General features: G+C 41.5%; 1 protein-coding gene across 1 annotated transcript in view; it reads right to left on the bottom strand.

Moving 5' to 3' along the window:
- Positions 1–19,543, bottom strand: part of LOC118361556 (cadherin-12-like) — a 193,346-nt gene that overhangs the window by 95,448 nt on the left and 78,355 nt on the right. Inside the window, exon 2 of the mRNA XM_035741578.2 lies at positions 15,857–16,284. Coding sequence (XP_035597471.1) covers positions 15,857–16,102 — 246 coding nt within the window. The 5' untranslated portion in view covers positions 16,103–16,284. The remainder of the gene's footprint in view (positions 1–15,856; positions 16,285–19,543) is intronic.

The following is a 19,543-nucleotide window of genomic DNA, read 5'->3' as shown; positions in this document are numbered from 1 at the left end:
GTGCCAGACATAGCGTTTTCCTTGATGGCCAAAAAGCTCGATATTCGTCTCATCTGACCAGAGTTACCCTCTTCCACTATTTGGAGAGTCTCCCACATGCCTTTTGGCAAACACCAAACGTGTTTGCTTATTTTTTTCCTTAAGCAATGGCTTTTTTCTGGCCACTCTTCCGTAAAGCACAGCTCTGTGGAGTGTACGGCTTTAAGTGGTCCTATGGACAGATACTCCAATCTCCGCTGTGGAGCTTAACAGCTCCTTCATTGTTATCTTTGGTCTCTTTGTTGCCTCTCTGAATAATGCCCTCCTTGCCTGGTTCGTGAGTTTTGGTGGGCGGCTCTCTCTTGGGAGGTTTGTTGTAGTGCCATATTCTTTCATTTTTTAAATAATGGATTTAATGGCGCTCCGTGGGATGTTCAAAGTTTTTCTTTTTTTTTTATAACTCAATCCTGATCTGTACCTCTCCACAACTTTGTTCCTGGCCTGTTTGGAGAGCTCCTTGGTCTCCATAGTGCCTCTTGCTTGGTGGTGCCCCTTGCTTAATGGTGTTGCAGACTCTGGGGCCTTTCAGAACAGGTGTAATTATACTGAGATCATGTGACAATTGTGACTGCATACAGATTGCATACAGGTGGACTTCTGAACTAATTATGTGACTTCTGAAGGTAATTGGTTAAACCTAGTGCGGCCCTGGTCCAAATTAGTGCACCATTAAAGCAATATGGTGCCATTTGCGATGCAGCCTGAGGAACTATGCCACAATTTAATGCCATACATAAAACATACTCCAGATACCTGAGAAACATGTTTTGAATTCACAGCTTTATCTACGATAATAATGCTGTTGTTTAATTTGAACAGATTATTTCCCTAGAGATGATCCATCTATTGAGTTGGTGCATTGCAGGTGTTTGGTGTTAGACAGGTGTTAGTCCCTTAAATGCTAGACACTTCCTTCTTCATAATAGGTGCAATTAGCAAGATCCCCCACTCTTGTTGACACTATTCATCTATAATAAGAAACAAGTTGTCAGAAGAATAATTATATGCATGTCTCATTATCGTCTAATGTGTGTCTGTTAGGGGAATAATACAACTTTAGCTTGTTAAAAATCAAACTTTAACAGCCTTTTTGATTGCTCACCATGGACAGTCAGGTACTGAGGGCAATGAAGAAGTATATACTAGAATATGCCTGCAGTATAACATGACAAAATGTACAGTGAATATCTAATTAACATTTACCCTTCTGTCCTGTTTTAGACATGAAAATACGGTATTACCTGATACAGTTAAGAAACCACACAGGAGATTTTGAAGGGCCTTTTTAATAATGTCTTGTGTGAATAGTGTGCTACAGTACTGTTCTGTTCATGGGGAGTCTGGGTGGTGAGCAGCCTGCCTGGGACTCTCCTGGAGGATTTTCAGCGACGGCTGCTTTGCTCCCACATTGGTCATGCAGTAGAGACGCATATTGATTAATTCCAGTGATTAAATTGGTAAATGTAACCAACCTCTGAAGAAAACGCTATAATTGGATTCCCGGACCCGGGATTATAAGAGTTTCATGTTGGTAATGCAACATCTTAAGTAGCATGGTTCCAGCTGAGAGCAATGAGAACGAGGCTTAAATACAGCAATAGAAGAGCTCAGAGGGTATCTACCTACACTGTTGGCCTAGAGACTTTATATGTGCGCATGGTGGGGCTCCAGATGGTAGCTAGCTAGTACACCGTAGGCCTATCACCTATGAAGAAAAAGTTATTATCTATTCAAAATGGGATATTCCTGGATGGCAATTGAGGTCTATACAGACTCTTTTGCAATCTTACCATCTGACATCCTTTGGGGTTTTGACAGAAATGATGTTATTGGGGTTAAATTAATCTCCTGTGTTTGGATTTCGGATGATATGACATGGCATTTGTATAATGTTTTAATTTGTCGCAAATTATTGATTATTGGTCGTAGAGGCCAAAACATGACACCTTTTCTCATATCACAGTTGATTAAACACTAATAAAGACAAGAAAAAATATATATCTTACAATATAATATATGCCATTTAGCTGACGCTTTTATCCAAAGCGACTTACAGTCATGTGTGCATACATTCTACGTATGGGTGGTCCCGGGAATCGAACCCACTACCCTGGCATTACAAGTGCCATGCTCTACCAAATGAGCCACAGAAGGACCACACAATATAAACTCAGCAAAAGAAGAAACGTCCACGTAAACTGTGTTTATTTTCATCAAATTAACATATGTAAATATTTGTAGAAACTTAACAAAATTCAACAACTTCCACAGAAATGTGACAAACATAAATGTAATAATGTGTCCCTGAACAAAGGGGGGGGGGTCAAAATCAAAAGAAACAGTCAGTATCTGGTGTGGCCACCAGCTGAATGAAGTACTACAGTGCATCTCCTCCTCATGGACTGTACCAGATTTGCCAGTTCTTGCTGGCACTCTTCCACCAAGGCACCTGCAAGTTCCCGGACATTTCTGGGGGGAGTGGCCCTGGCCCTCACCCCCGATCCAACAGGTCCCAGACGTGCTCAATGGGATTGAGATCCGGGCTCTTCACTGGCCATGGCTGACACTGACATTCCTGTCTTGCAGGAAGTCACGCACAGAATGAGCACTAAGGCTGGTGGCATTGTCATGCTGGAGGGTCATGTCAGGATGAGCCTGCAGGAATGGTACCACATGAGGGAGGATTATTTCTTCCCTATAACGCACAGCGTTGAGATTGCCTGCAATGACAACAAGCTCAGTCCGATGAGGCTGTGACACACCGCCCCAGACCATGACGGACCCTCCACCTCCAAATCGATCCCGCTCCAGAGTACAGACCTCAGTGTAACGCTCATTCCTTCAACGATAAACGCGAATCCGACCATCACCCCTGGTGAGACAAAACCGCGACTCATCAGTGAAGACCACTTTTTGCCAGTCCTGTCTAGTCCAGCGACGGTGGGTTTGTGCCCATAGGCGACGTTGTTGCCATTGATGTCTGGTGAGGACCTGCTTTTACAACAGGCCTAAAAGCCCTCAGTCCAGCCTCTCTCAGCCTATTGCGGACAGTCTGAACACTGATGGAGGGATTGTGCATTCCTGGTGTAACTCAGACAGTTGTTGTTGCCATCCTGTACCTGTCTTGCAGGTGTGATGTTCAGATGTACCAATCCTGTGCAGGTGTTGCTACACGTGGTCTGCCACTGCGAGGATGATCAGCTATCCGTCCTGTCTCCCTGTAGCGCTCTCTTAGGCGTCTCACAGTACATACATTAAAATATATTTCCCTGGCCACATCTGCAGTCCTCATGCCTCCTTGCAGCATGCCTAAGGCACTTTCACAGAGATGAACAGGGACCCTGGGCATCTTTCTTTTGGTGTTTTTCATAACTGTGACCTTAATTGCTTAACTTCTGCAAGCTGTTATTGTCTTAATGACCGTTCCACAGGTGCATATTCATTAATAATTGTTCATTGATCAAGCATGGGAAACAGTGTTTAAACCCTTTGCAATGAAGATCTATGAAGTTATTTGGATTTTTATGAATTATCTTTGAAAGACATGGTCCTGAAATAGGGACGTTTCTTTTTTTGCTGAGTGTATTTTCTCATCTAGGCTTAGTCATTGGTTGCATCCAAAATGGCACAATATTCCATATATAGTACACAACAGGAAATAGGTTGGAATTTAGCAAAAAGACATTGTGATATTATTCATCTTTGTTCAGGTAGCAAGTTCTTGAGCAGGCCCGGTAACTGATACTGATTGTAACATTAACCATTTTGAAATATGTTCCAAAGCCGATTCAAGCAGAACCCATTATTAAAGTGGACAAAAATATGAACATTTAATATATAGTTGCAGAGCTAGATGAATGTCATCATTATCTTTCATTTTAGCTCCTCTCCTTTCAGAGACTTGCTATATTCATCATCAACATACATTACAATTGTAAATGCCATCAGCTAACACATTGTAATGAGCAATGAAATTACTGGCAGACCTGACGCATTATTATAGGTACAGTGATCCGTTCCAATTACTTCACATCTGCATCCATTAATTATTTTGGCATTGAGCCTTTGAGGAAAACACTGGAATGAGATTAAAGTGGATTTGTTTAAAGAGTATAAGAACATCATTACAGTTAGGAGTCTAATCTATATTCATTATGATATTTCATCCCTGCATTCAAACATATTTCCCTAATTCAGAATATACTGTTTCACAAATCATGAAATGTAAATATCTAATTGCTGCATGTACACCACAAACAATCTGACATGCAGAGCGAACAGCCAAAACTCTGTCCTCAATTCATCCTCCTCTGTGGTTCCATAAAGTACTGTATTATATCAGACATCCATTTTAATGCTTTAGGCATGCTTCATGGATAGATCAACTTGATAATTGTCAACTCCTTTGCTATGTCTCTATGCATGGCAACCTTGATTAGCTTGAAGGTCATTGAACAGACTTCTCCATGATTTTGCATGGTGCAAGACATGCAAGCTAATGACCCCGTGATTCTAGGCTAGTAATTAAGCATTGTCTCTCAACCATTAACTGTTACAATTGAGCTATTTTACTATATTGTCCACTGGCCACCATATTAGTGGTTAGGGGGAAAGGCTGTTCACCCATGCATTGTTTTACAGTTATGCAAAGCAGGTAAAGCCATGCTGCTGTTATAGGCTTATCATTATCATTGATTGCAATGTGGAACGCAGTGTGTGGGATAATAACAATGAAGTGTCTAAACCTCAAATAGTCTGGCATTGAAAATCTCACTTTGTTGTTGGGGGACGTGGTGATCAATCACACATAAGTCTTCTTGAAAAAAGTTTACAGCCTAATGATAGGTTTTCACTAAAATATTAAATTGCAGACCCAACGCCAGTCATAAATCGTGGCAAAATGTTGGAAGAAACTGGCAAGGGGAGAGCCATCAATAATATTAAGAATTGCAAGTTCTTGTCAGCCCAGCACCACGTAGGTAAACAAGTTTTTGGGAAAACACGGCTGCCCTTTCCAACAAACACTTTTATTGACTCATATTCAAATGAGAGACCTTTACGATATAAGTGGTGAAAAAGAAAACGCGGTATCGGAACATACTGTCAATGCATTTGCACACTATCACATGTCCAGTATTTAGTCAGCCACCAATTGTGCAAGTTCTCCCACTTAAAAAGATAAGAGAGGCCTGTAATTTTCATCATAGGTACACTTCAACTATGATGGACAAAATGAGAAAAGAAAATCCAGAAAATCACATTATAGGATTTTTAATGAATTTATTTGCAAAATATGGTGGTAAAAAAGTATTCGGTTACCTACAAACAAGCAAGATTATCTGGCTCTCACAGACCTGTAACGTCTTCTTTAAGAGGCTCCTCTATCCTCCACTCGTTACCTGTATTAATTGCACCTGTTTGAACTTGTTATCAGTATAAAAGACACCTGTCCACAACATCAAACAGTCACACTCCAAACTCCACTATGGCCAAGACCAAAGAGCTGTCAATTCACCTTTCACAAGGACAAATCTACACTGGAATTGTTGACCAAGAAGACAATAAATGTTCCTGAGTGGGCAAGTTGCAGGGTTGACTTGAATTTTCTTGAACATTATTGCAAAACTTGAAAATGGCTGCCTCGCCATGATCCCCAGTACCTCGACAGAGCTTGAAGATGTTTTGAAAAGAATAGTGGGCAAATATTGAACAATTCAGATGTGCAAATCTTTTCGAGACTTAACTTAAGACTCACATATATAATATCTGCCAAAGGTGTTTCTAACATGTATTGACTCAGGGATGTGATTACCTATCTAATCAAGATACACTGAGTGTACAGAATACTTAGAACATCTTCCTAATATTGAGTTGGCATTGGGCATGGAATCTACAAGGTGGACTCTACAAGCTGTCAAAAGCACGGGATGTTGACTCCAATGCTGGCTGTCCTTTGGGTGGTGGACCATTCTTGATACGCATGGGAAACTGTTGAGCGTGAAAAAGACCCAGTAGCTTAGCAGTTCTTGACACAAAGCGGGGTGCCTGGCACTTACTACCATACCTCAAAGGCATTTAAATATTTTGTCTTGCCCATTCACCCTCTGAATGGCACTCATACACAGTACGCAATACTCAATTATTTCAAGGCTCAAATCATTCTTTACCTGTCTCCTCCCCTTCATCTGCACTGATTTGAAGTGGATTTAACAAGTGACATCAATAAGGTATCATAGCTTTCATCTGGATTCTCCTGGTCAGTCTATGTCATGGAAAGAGCAGTTATTCATAATGTTTTGTATACTCAGTGTATACTTGTTTCATTTTCATTAATAATCTTTAAAAAATATATACATATTTCTTCCACTTTGACATTACAGAGTATTTTGTGTAGATCGCTAACAATTAAATCCATTTCAATCCAACATTTTAACACAATAAAATGTGAAGAAATCTAAGGCGGTTGAATACTTATTGTCACGCCCTGACCTTAGAGAGCTTTTTATGTCTCTATTTTCGTTTGGTCATGGTGTAATTTGGGGTTCTTTTTTCTGTTTTGTATTTCTTTGTTTTGGCTGGGTATGGTTCTCAATCAGGGACAGCTGACTATCGTGGTCTCTGATTGGGAACCATACTTAGGAAGCGTTTTCTTTCACGCCCTGGTCGAAGTATTTTGTGTTTATCTTCATTTATTTGGTCAGGCCAGGGTGTGGCATGGGTTTTTGTATGTGGTGTGTTGGTATTGGGATTGTAGCTTAGTGGGGTGTTCTCGTTAAGTCTATGGCTGTCTGAAGTGGTTCTCAATCAGAGGCAGGTATTTATCGTTGTCTCTGATTGGGAACCATATTTAGGCAGCCATATTCTTTGAGTGTTTTGTGGGTGATTGTCCTAGTGTCCTGATGTCCTTGTGCTGTGTTTATTTGCACCAGTATTAGGCTGTTTCGGCTTTCGTTACGTTTATTGGTATGTAGTGTTTGAATTTAGATTCGTGTTGCTTCAGTTTAATAAACATGGATTGCAATCTACACGCCGCATTTTGGTCCGACTCAGGGAGAGTGTGGCAGAATCAGGAGTCAGACCTCAGCCAACTCCCCCTGTTTATCGTGAGGAGCCAAGGAGGAGACCAGAACCAGAGCCGGTGTTGGAGGTGAGCGAAGCAGAGACTGTGAAGGAGTTAATGGGGAAATTGGAGGAGAGAGAAATGAAGGAGTTGCTGTGTTGGTGCTTTAAGCATGGAATTCGCCCGACGGAGCGTGTCGGGGATTTGATGGCACCTGGGTCAGCGCTTCATACTCGTCCTGAGGCCAGGCCTCCTGTGCACCTCCCTAACCTTGCACGTCCTGTGCCAGCCCTGCTCTCAAGATCTCCAGTACGCCTTCACGGTCTAGCCCATCCTGTGCCACCTCCACACACCAGCCCTCCGGTGGCAGCTCCCCGCACCAGGCTTCCTGTGCGTGTCCTCGGCCCAGTACCACCAGTGCCAGCACCACGCATCAGGCCTGCAGTGCGCCTCGCCTGTTTAGCGCCGCCAGACCCTTCCTCCTCTACAGCGCTGCCGGAGTCTTCCGCCTGTTCAGCGCTGCCAGAGCCCTCCTTCTCTACTGCGCTGCTAGAGTCTCCCGCCTGTTTAGCGCTGCCAGAGCGTTCCTCCTCTACAGCGCTGCCAGAGCCTTCCTCCTCTCCTGCGCTGCCGGAGTCTCCCGCCTGTTTACCGCTGTCAGAGCCTTCCTCCTCTACAGCGCTGCCGGAGTCTCCTGCCTGTTCAGCGCAGCCAGAGCTGCCAGCCTGCATGGAGCAGCCAGAGCTGTCAGTCTGCAAGGAGCTGCCAGTCTGCAAGGAGCTGCCAGTCTGCAAGGAGCGGCCAGAGCTGCCAGTCTGCAAGAAGCCGCCAGAGCTGCCAGTCTGCAAGAAGCCGCCAGAGCTGCCAGTCTGCAAGAAGCCGCCAGAGCTGCCAGTCTGCAAGAAGCCGCCAGAGCTGCCAGTCTGCAAGAAGCCGCCAGAGCTGCCAGTCTGCAAGAAGCCGCCAGAGCTGCCAGTCTGCAAGAAGCCGCCAGAGCTGCCAGTCTGCAAAAAGCCGCCAGAGCTGCCAGTCAGCAAGAAGCCGACAGAGCTGCCAGTCCGCAAGAAGCCGCCAGAGCTGCCAGTCTGCATGGAGCAGCCAGAGCCGCCAGTCAGCATGGAGCAGCCAGAGCTGCCAGTCAGCATGGAGCAGCCAGATCCGTCAGTCTGCCAGGATCCGCCAGTCAGCCAGACTCTTCCAGATCTGCCAGTCAGCCAGACTCTTCCAGATCTCCCAGTCAGCCAGACTCCTCTCGATCCGCCAGTCAGCCAGACTCTTCCAGATCCGCCAGTCAGCCAGACTCTTCTAGATCCGCCAGTCAGCCAGACTCTTCCAGATCTCCCAGTCAGCCAGACTCCTCTCGATCCGCCAGTCAGCCAGACTCTTCCAGATCCGCCAGTCAGCCAGACTCTTCTAGATCCGCCAGTCAGCCAGGATCTGCCAGAACCGCCAGCCAGCCAGGATCTGCCAGATCCAACTACCTGCCTGAGCTTCCTCTCAGTGCCGAGCTTCCTCTCAGTGCCAAGCTACCCCTCAGTGCCGAGCTACCCCTCAGTGCCGAGCTACCCCTCAGTGCCGAGCTGCCCCTCAGTGCCGAGCTGCCCCTCAGTCCCGAGCTGCCCCTCAGTCCAGTGGGGTTCTGGGTGAGGTCTACTAGGCCATGGTCGGTGGCGAGGGTGGACTATCCAAGGACGCGAGGAGGAGGGACTAAGACTTTGATAGAGTGGGGTCCCGCGCTGGAGCCGCCACCATGGACAGACGCCCACCCGGACCCTCCCCTATGGTTTTTGGTGTGCGTCCGGGAGTCCGCACCTTGGGGGAGGGGTTCTGTCACGCCCTGGTCAAAGTATTTTGTGTTTATCTTCATTTATTTGGTCAGGCCAGGGTGTGGCATGGGTTTTTGTATGTGGTGTGTTGGTATTGGGATTGTAGCTTAGTGGGGTGTTCTAGTTAAGTCTATGGCTGTCAGAGGCAGGTGTTTATCGTTGTCTCTGATTGGGAACCATATTTAGGCAGCCATATTCTTTGAGTGTTTCGTGGGTGATTGTCCTTAGCGTCCTGATGTCCTTGTGCTGTGTTTATTTGCACCAGTATTAGGTTGTTTCGGTTTTCGTTATGTTTATTGTTTTGTAGTGTTTGTATTTAGATTCGTGTTGCTTCAGTTTAATAAACATGGATCGCAATCTACACGCCACATTTTGGTCCGACTCTCCTTCACACCAAGAAAGCCGTAACATTTTCCCTCCTATGTTTTGTGGGTAGTTGTTTTCTGTTTAGTGTTCTGCACCTGACAGGACTGTTTCGGTTTTGTTTATTCACTTTGTTATTTTGTTCTAGTGTTCAGTTTAAATAAAAGTCATGAACACTTACCACGCTGCGCTTTGGTCCGATTCTTCCTCATTGGATGACGACGACCGTTACACTTATAATTCATACCATTTCTTGACTGTGTTCAGCTCGCTGATAATCACTGAAATTAAAGCTAGACAGTAAGGGAGCATAAAAAGTCCCCCCAAAACAGCGATAGAAGACATATTTCCTTTGCGTAAAAAAAATAACACATTTTCAGTGTGGCCCTTTGAACCTTGATGAAGACAGAATGTGGCCCCCAGGGCAACATTAGTTTGACACCCCTGCTTTATATTGTACATTATGGCCACCTTAAAGTAATTTCTAAACCTTACACTTTCCATGGTTACGTTTTTAATGATTTGATCTAGTATACTACTCTATGATTCTTTAAAAAAGCCATAGCAACTGCCCCACTATCATGCCATTCATATTCCTATGAAAAGGATATGGGTCTGCAGTGTGGTTCTTTCAGGGAAACCAACACAGGGGTGTCCCACTGAGCCACAGCCTTTGTAAATACACCATGAGCCCAGAGACCACGAAAGCTTTCTGTGTGCCCAGTGAAACCCATATCAAACTGATTGGCGTGTATGTGATCTTGAACAAAGACTCTATGTGATCTTGTGACAGAAGTCACAACACACACACAGGCACATACACCAAGAACGAGAAAGAGAGAAGGGGTGAAAGATTGAGAGAAAGAGATGTAATTTTGCTTCCATTGAAAATAGAATAAATCCAATCCATACAGTATATTCTGCTAGTATGCTGTTACAGCAACATTGGCTGCCTTTTTCAAAGATTGTAGGTCTCATCAATTGCTCAACATCATAATCAAAAGATATCTGCTTTCATTCTATCACGTATGACTAAAGTGCTGGGAAAACAACGTACTGTACTGTTTTTTGTTGTTATTTACTTCGCCCCAACGTCAAGCTGTAGTGTCCACTTCCCTATCAACTGTTGTCAAGGGAATACTGTGACATTACACATGTTCTAAGTTCTCACTGAACGGGAAGTACCATCCATATTGAAGAATTAAAATGTATTTTTACATAAATTAAATACTTTACATGTGAAAAATAATAAATTGGCCTAAAGATGATTTATTTAAATTGATTTAATACAGTTTGAATACATCAAAATATATATTGAAATTTAAAAGCCTGTTATATGAAATGAAGTGCCGTTTAATATAGACCACATGTAGAATTAAATAAATCAGATTTTTTTTTACATGAATAAAGATATGAATAAAGATAAGGTGACTTCTAAGAAGATTCTAACCCACTTACCACCAAGTTTTCACCATAATTGTAAAGCCATAATTATTTTGTTGCTTTGACAAATTTGTTTCTGAAGATTATTATTTATTTAATGTGATTAGTGATTCATTTTAAGGTCAACCCTGTTACATTAACTGTACTCTCATTTCAATATGGTGAAACTATTCCTTTTTACATGAATTTTAAACGAAACATTGAACATCCAATATTCAAATCATGGTGGAAAAAGTAGGTGAGCTGGTTCTACTCTTTTTTGCCATTTTCTGGTGTTTTGTGGTGAAAAACTGAGCAGGTCGAGGATGACACGTCAACCCTGTTACCCATAGACAGGCTAGAAACGTTTTAACAATGTGAATCTTGCATTAAATTGCCCCTCCCTGTTGCATACAACAAAATGTCATTCCCCCTGTCAGAAGGGGATTCACGGCTGATATAACTAGTAATTACCAGTTGGCGGGCCGTTCAAGTGGATTTTTCCCAGATGTGTTATATTCCCACTTGGTTATAAACACAGCATAACACCGCTAATCATCTACTGTAGAGCTGGATAATACCAATAATTGGAAGCACAAGACTTGGACCTACAATGTGACATATTGTTGAATGTTGTATGATGTATAGATTTGTATAAATCGAAACAAAATAAAATTAAAATAATAATAAAAACAGCCTGGTACCTGGTCTCACTAGATTGTTTTTCATTATTTAATCAAGAGAGGCACTTACTATAGTACTTTTTAAAATGTCTCTTAAGATGGGGAAACTTGTTTTTTAGGAAGTTGAACATGTGCTCTTTATGACACGATGTAAAAATGTGTAATTTAAATGATATCCCTGCCAAAGTTTTGGTTTGGTGGCCCCAAAAAATATCACCATTGATCAATACCTAACGAGTTATTTAAGAAACCACTTTGGCCACCATGCAGACGAGATGACATTGTCAGGCATTACATACATTTTCATTTATGCTAAACATGCATCTACTTCTACTTCAAATACATTTTACGTGACGTTAAATATATTTATTTCCATATGGACACTGTATACACAGTACAGTGGCTTTATGATAGCTAGCTTGCATGTAATTTCTGACAAACACATTGCCGAAAGTGGGCCGAAACAGCCTGGTATGTCAGCTACTCTCCAAAACTACAACTTTTGTGGGACACAGTCATTCATAACCATTATAGTGATGTCTGACAAGATGGCAAAAAGAAATGTTATAGAGAGAGAGTGCATGCTGCTGAGTACAGCGGGGAGAGTTTAATAGTGATTGAGAAGAAGGAGTGGGACTTGATTTATGGCCTATCAACTGATAGCAGTTTTTCTTGCAGATAGCCATTGCTCAACATTGGGACTGTAGGACATGATCTAATTGTTGAGTGTGTCAGTCTTGTTACATTATCCCCCAAGGCTCTCCAGGCCTTTATTTCCTTCTAATAAAATGTTAAATTGTTGATCTGCTGTTTTTGTTACTAAGGCATTGGTGTTTTTCTGCAGCTTGTACAGACAGTAATGTGATCCCATAGAGAGCAAACTAAGTTATTTTGTAATCAATGAAGAAAGATTTATGTTTGTATTTAATGTATCAAGTGAATGCATAACGGATTGCCCTCATAAAGTGCTGTGTGAAGGGCATTATAGACCAGCAGAGAATACCATTTTTGTTTTACTGTTTTAAATCTCTGTATATGGAACATTGCAGAAATTCTGCTTTAGGGGATTGGTAGTACTCAAAGTAAAAACAATGCAATGCCCCAAATGCTATTTATTTTTGCATAAGTAAAGTCGAATGCATGCGAGTCATTGTTGTTTTATTGCGTTTATTCCTTTGACACATTGACAAGTGAGAATGCAAACGAAGATTTTTCCTCCTCTGGCGTGTCACAGAAGAAAACAAACGTTGCTTTGCTTGCATTCATTATTCCGAAATAGACGAGAAGGCAGTTCTTGTGAAGAAGTCTTAAAAAATTCCTTTCAGAATTCCCTTTCTTCCCTCTTCCCTGCCATTCCCTACTCCAGTAATATAACCATTTTATTCACCACAGAACTGTAACCTTCATCTATTTGGATTGCAATAGAAGTAGATGCAAACATGAGGGATGCAGTGTTATGGAGGTTTAAACAGGGGGCATCTCATTAGACTTTTTATTTTCAGTAATAGGGATGTTGTTGTTGTGTTATTCTGTTTTGGTTGTCGCCCTTTTGTGTTTTGGCCACTGCAAGAGGGTGTTGTCATTACTTTCTTGGCAAGCACACTTCTGTTGGACCAATTTCGATGTCTCGTCTAAGTCAGAAAGCAGAACCCATTCTGTAAATTAATTCAGATCTTTGGAATAAATCACAGCAGCTTTGAATTTTCCTCATAAGGCCTCCCCAAGTTGTGAATTCATGACATCCCAAAAACGTTTTCCCATGAAGCCTTAATGACGTCATCTGAGATTATCAGCAGGGCAAGATGACACAACCTATTCATCATACTTAATTTGGAGAGAACATGTCCAAGAGTCCTTCCTCAACCTAACCCATGGAGAACATTCACAATATGGAATCATCTATGTGTAAGCAGGGGTATAATCAAAGTCACATTTAAGATATGATTTAGAAATAAACAAGAAACTCCTAGTCACTGACCAAGAAACCGTAAAACCCCCCACAAAAACCAGCGAGTAGCAGCAGACGTTTATTATCTATGCATAGTCACTTTACAAATTACCTCGACTAACCTGTACCCCTGCACATTGACTGGGTACCAGTACACCCTGTATATAGCATCATTATTGTTATGTAAATGTATTGTATACATTTTTGATTATTTAGGTATTTTTACTTTATTTTATTTAGTAAATACTGCATTAACTATATTTCTTCAACTGCATTGTTGGTTCAGCGTATTTGAAAAATTTGATTTGAGCAGCAGAGAGGAGACCTGGTCTGCTTACCAAATTGTACCCTATTCCATATCTGGTGCACACTGTGGGCCCTGGTTAAAACTAGAGCACTATATAGGGAATAGGATGCCATTTGGGATGCATCCCAGGTCTTTTCTCTGCAGCTCATCCTGTGTCTGTTAGTACAAGTAGCTAGGCGAAGTGCATAAACAAGCTGGTTGTTGGATGTTGGTAAACTCTATTCTAGAATGAATGCATAGTAATTATGTTTGTGTTCTGATGTGAATGTATTGCTGCAAAGTCTAGTCTTGATGTATTACAGACATTAATTCCAGCCGCATTACAGCCCACTCTGGTCAATTACACTCTGGAAAATAAAACAGTAAAACAATAACCCATAATTATGGATATATTATGGATACAGTATCTGTACGAAGACTGTGCTTGATCTAAATCCCTGCAAGAAAAGCCACTGTCTGACACCCAGTTAATCAAGTGTCCATTGTCTAGGTAGCATACGCTCCGTTGGGTCTCTCATCCCGTGACACTATTTATTTGGTTGCAGCAGATTATCCCTCTTTAAGATTGTCCTACGGAAGGTCGAGGGACTTGATCTCCAAATGCCTTTGATATGGCAGAGAATCAGTCAATTATTTTGAAGCGGTGCAGCGGCCAGGGATTAAGTGATTTTGGAGTGCAGCAGACAGACAGTACCAGGGCTGCTTTAGCCTGTGAGACTTTCACAAACAGTGCAGCACGTCAGGGCTGATTGCAGTGGCACCGGGGTAGATAAGTCAGTCTTACTATTATCCAGCCTAAGCTAGGGGTGCCAAATTACAACTTCAGCCTTAAAACCCCTCTGAGTTTAGTTAAAATATGTCTTAAGCCAGATCAAGGAGAAAAAAACATATTGTGAATTGCAGACTTCATGCAATTCAGTTCAATAAGGCCAGGTGTACACTACACGATTTTGGCCCCAATTTAGCTGTCCCAAACTAGTTTTTGAGATCAGAGACAAAATCCCCATGTCATTGCCTACTCAGGGCATGTGGCCATCACCAACACTTGTTTAATGTGAGCGGGTCAGAGATGCAATCTGAGAGCTCCCGATCTCATCTTTGAGCAGTCCCAGACATCCTGAAATTTTCAAACGTTGATTTTATCGGCACAAATGCTCTTATAGTGTGAGATGTGCAACGGCAAGTTTTTAGAACGGTGATCAGCAATAGCCAATGATAGCTTGCCAGGGAATAACCCAGTGAGATGATGACGTTGTTTCACATCACCCAGAATGTGTGGACTCTCGAGCAGGAGCAATTACTACTAGTATGCGTTTGTACTTGCCTTTAACTAAAGCGTCAAATCGGTACAGATCTGACGTTCACAAGCAATGTTATTAAATTCTAAATGTTGGCTAGATATTTCAACTCTGTATGGCAAGTGTGAATGTCTGACTGAATGTTTATGATGCTGCTTTGAGCTACAACTTGTTGCTACATTTGTTCTTATAACATTTTTTTTTTGCGAGACAGCATGGTATCGAGAATCCTCACGACCAAGTTTTAGTGTGTGACCACCGTCTGTGCCACATCGTTGGCAACACAAAAAACTACAGGAAAGAGGGTTGTTTAACACGAGAGGCTCATTGATGTTAGGATTTTGAAAGTGGTGTAGTCTCCACCCGGCTTTAGTCTAGGAGGTGCGTGTCCTCTGTCTTTTACTGCTGTCAGAATCCTCCCTCCCTAGTAACTAGGATGTTCTGACAGATTTACAAGAGCCATAATTTAAATGTATTCCTGCCGGGTCATTGATCCATTCACCACACGAATGCTGTGTGTAGCTGCAATAAAAAGTGTCTGCCCGACATTGAAACATTGGCATAAATCTCAAAAAGAAAGACATTTTTCCTTGATTTTTCTTTCATTCATATCCAAATACACTCATGAAAAGAGATGTTTTCCAAAAACAACCCATCATGAGATTAAAATGGTCAGATGTAGCTCCAGGAGCGAAGCTAAGTAAAAAATTGACAATTGGTAATAGCGGGCTATGTCAAGGGACATAGAACTCTATAATTCAAACATGCTCTACTCCTGGTACCACTACCAACGTAGCTCTTCCTTTTCAACTCCATCCCTCTCTCACCCTCATCAATTTCTCCCGAGCTCTTAGCTCTATGATTTATGACACACTCCCTTGCAATTAATAACAACATAAAGCATCCTTACCTTGCCCACGTACTGTGGGTCTGACCCCATGTACTCCTCCAGCACGAAGAACTGGTTCCATACCCAGCCCCTCTTGACTCTCTGAAACCCAGATGCCCCATTTCTCATCGGGCCCACCAGGCTCCTGGGATGCTCCTTTCCCAGACTGCTCCTGCTCAGCGGTGCGCCTGGCGGGCGTACAGGAGACAGGGAGCCTTTGTCGAAGACAAACCAAAGGAACAGTAGCAGGCAGTTCCTTGTAAGCATTGGCGGTCTGTGAGTTTGAGGTCTCCAAGTTAAAGTCCCAACAAATGGAAAGCCAGATCACAACTGAAAGAGGAAGGGATGCTGAAACCGTGGTGAAGGAGTGGACTGGACACAGCCAAGATTATGAGCCGCTGGCCGGGGTGGGTTGCCTGTCACGTTCAACGATTAATGGAGCTCATCACCTGGAGGAGAGAAATCAGAAAGAAATGTTAAGCTCCTTCGCCTGTATCCTTTATCTCTGTCACCTGTTGAATAATGTTAATAGGCCCCAATTACACAACACACAGAAAATAATGCTTGTGTCAAAAGAGAGCAACTAATTTTGAAGAAAGACTTTCTGCATTTTTGGTAAAAATGTCACCTTGAGTATAACAGAGTATGGAAAGAAATGACTATGGATGATCTTATAATTATGCCATAACAATCACAATTCTGTAATTTGACAGCTATACACACCTTTTATTTATTTACATGTTTTAATTAACTAGGCAAGTCAGTTAAGAACAAATTCTTATAAGACAATGACTGCCTACCCAGGCCAAACCCTGACAACCCTTGGATAATTGTGCGCTGCCCTATGGGACTCCCAATCAGGGCCGAATGTGATACAGCCTGAATTCAAACCAGGGACTGTAGTGAGGCCTCTTGCACTGAGATGCAGTGCTTTAGACCGCTGTGCCACTCAGGAGCCCGAGTGAATGAACACTTTGGAGATTAACAACAAATATTTCAACTCCCAGTTCCCGTCCTATTGAATATTTTATTTGTCCCGATATGATATTTTCTACCTAATTTAATGTTTCCACTGTTTATTCATTCAAATGCCATTTGAGCTATTGGAGATGGTTTAGAATTCCAAATGAGGGTGTTTGCCTATCTGGAAGTAGAAGATTAAATGTGCCATACATGCTTGAATGTATATATATTTTTCTATCATTCCTGCTTTACCCATCCAGGATATTTGTTAAAAAATTTAACAAACTGCATAGTAGTAGTGTCCTTTTCAGCAAGCATCACTTGATGCCTGTTGCCTCCTGATAGTTTCAAAAGCTCTTGATAATAGCCTTTTGAAGTGAACACATGCCACAGGTACAATCTTATCATGTTTCCAGGTTTGCACGGACCGCACCATAGGTTAGCAGGTGGCTACTACCTATGATGGAATAGAGAAACTATGCATTTTCTTTATCACAGACCTTCATGGTGAAATAATCCATCAAAGGTCTAAATTCACACCAACCGTAAGGAATAAAGATTGTGACATAATTTATAAAACAAACAGTAGATTTCCCTTCTTTTGTTATAAAAGGGAGCGATCACAATTTAATTGAGGATGCCTATTTTTGGCAAAGCAGTGTGCCACATAAAAACAACTTGATGAATAGAGGCCATCACTTGTCCCACTGCCTCCCAAATCATTCCAATTACAGATTGGAATGAAAAGTTGTTGTGCATCCCAAATAGCACCCTATTCCCTTTATAGTGAACTATTTTTTTGGCCAGAGCCCTATGGACACTAAATAGGAAATAGCGTACCATTTGGGATACATCTGGAGTCTTCTCCCCAAAAAAACACTAAATAAACCCATCAGATAAGCTATCTGCTGTTCTGAGCACTTAAATAACAGTCTGTGTGCAATTGGATGTGGGCTTAGTAGACCTCGGCGATGCCCGATTAAAAACAAAAAACACAACATATCAGACCAGTGTCAACAATAACAGAAAGAAAACATATCAAACCAGTGTCAACAGAGAAAGCCAATACTGTGTTTGTTTTTCAGTGTCTCTCATTCCTCTAATTATCACAGTCCGGTATTCACATTAACTAATACATGAGAAATACTATTTAATCCTGCTTTCATATCACCCACGCTAAGAAATGCTTTACAACGCTTATCCATTCAACATGGCCATGGGCTAGTAGTGTAGTTTAATTGCATTGTGTTAACTTAAAATTGGTATACGAAGTACAATAATGAATTGAAATACCCTCGATCCTAAGCGGATATGCTAACACACAAAATATATATATATAATATGCTGTATATTTAACACAAACTATACTTTGTTCATAAAGCCTTATTTTGAGGGCCTAGTTGATCCCTAATACATGGGCCTGAAACTCCTACACATCACTTTGAACCAAAACTAAACCCATCATTATCATTTTTCCTGGTTGGTAGTTTCCTCAAAAAAGCAGGGAATCTGAAATCCTTTAGACAGGAGTTTTGAGGTATAATTATGTACTCATTTCTGAAGCTACAAAGAATGACCATAAAGAGTACCATTACACTGAGAACTGTAATACAATGGCCTGAAACTCATAGTTTACAGGCTACGTCAAGCCTGCTCGTCACATGCTGGTTTGCAAGCTGATGTATAATTTATTTTGGAATCCAGCCAGTGTGGGGATTTTCAACTTTTATTATTTTCAATCACATGTTTTCAAGCGGTTTGCTTTTCTAGAAAATGGATACAACAACCATGTCTCTGTCACTAACAAATACAGTCATGGGTGGTAAATATAATTTACTCGAAAAGCAAGACACACTTGGAAATATTTGAAAAGGGCTTTACACTATGCAGTGTGTTAATTTAACATTGTTCCGGTGTCTATATGGGTTCACAGACTCCACTTTCAGTGTTGGTTTAACACTCTCAATGTAAAATTATTGTTGTTTTTTTTACACTGGAGAATTTGTTGTGTAGATATTTATGTATTAGCTCAGAACCCTTTACCCACAAACAGTACATTTACGTTGAACTTGACAATCTTCAGTATATGTACTGTACATTATCCAATTGAATCCAGACGGACAGCACCTGAATAAAAGAACATTTGAGCTTATTAGGCCCAATCATGAATCCAGTTAAGCAATTAAAAGATTGGATTTCACAAAACCTAGAAAATACAAACAAAATACTGTTGTTCTGGGCAAGTGGGACAAATCATTTCAACCAAACTTTGGCAATATATAAATTAGTGAACAATTGATTTGATCACAGAGCCGTATAAATGAGAATTAACCGAATGTGTTCATTGCCAATCATAAATTGAGCAACCATTAACATCATTTATACCATGGGCAAACCATTTAAAACACTCAAGCGTTCAACTGTAAGTTGCTGAAATACTTTATGCTTCAACTGAGCTAAGGTCTTGTTACAATGTGATGAAATGCAATGGTGCCGATATACAGTAAATGTTAATACTTTCTTGTAGTAGCATTTAAGCCATTGGATGCCAAAATAATAAACTAGAAGTCAATAATACACCCGCATTAAGAGTGGGAGAAGGAGTAAAAGCCATGGGAAATATACTCTAAATTGTCCATCAACAAAGAGACAACTTTGTTTAGGATGATTCAACACCTGTCACACACACTCTATTTTGTTCCTTCCTAATGTAGTTATGAGTGATATAATAACGTGAGCACCAAG

The sequence above is a fragment of the Oncorhynchus keta genome, chromosome 28, assembly GCF_023373465.1.
Source record: "Oncorhynchus keta strain PuntledgeMale-10-30-2019 chromosome 28, Oket_V2, whole genome shotgun sequence".
NCBI lineage: Eukaryota > Metazoa > Chordata > Actinopteri > Salmoniformes > Salmonidae > Oncorhynchus > Oncorhynchus keta.
This window is presented reverse-complemented; position numbering and strand designations above follow the sequence as displayed.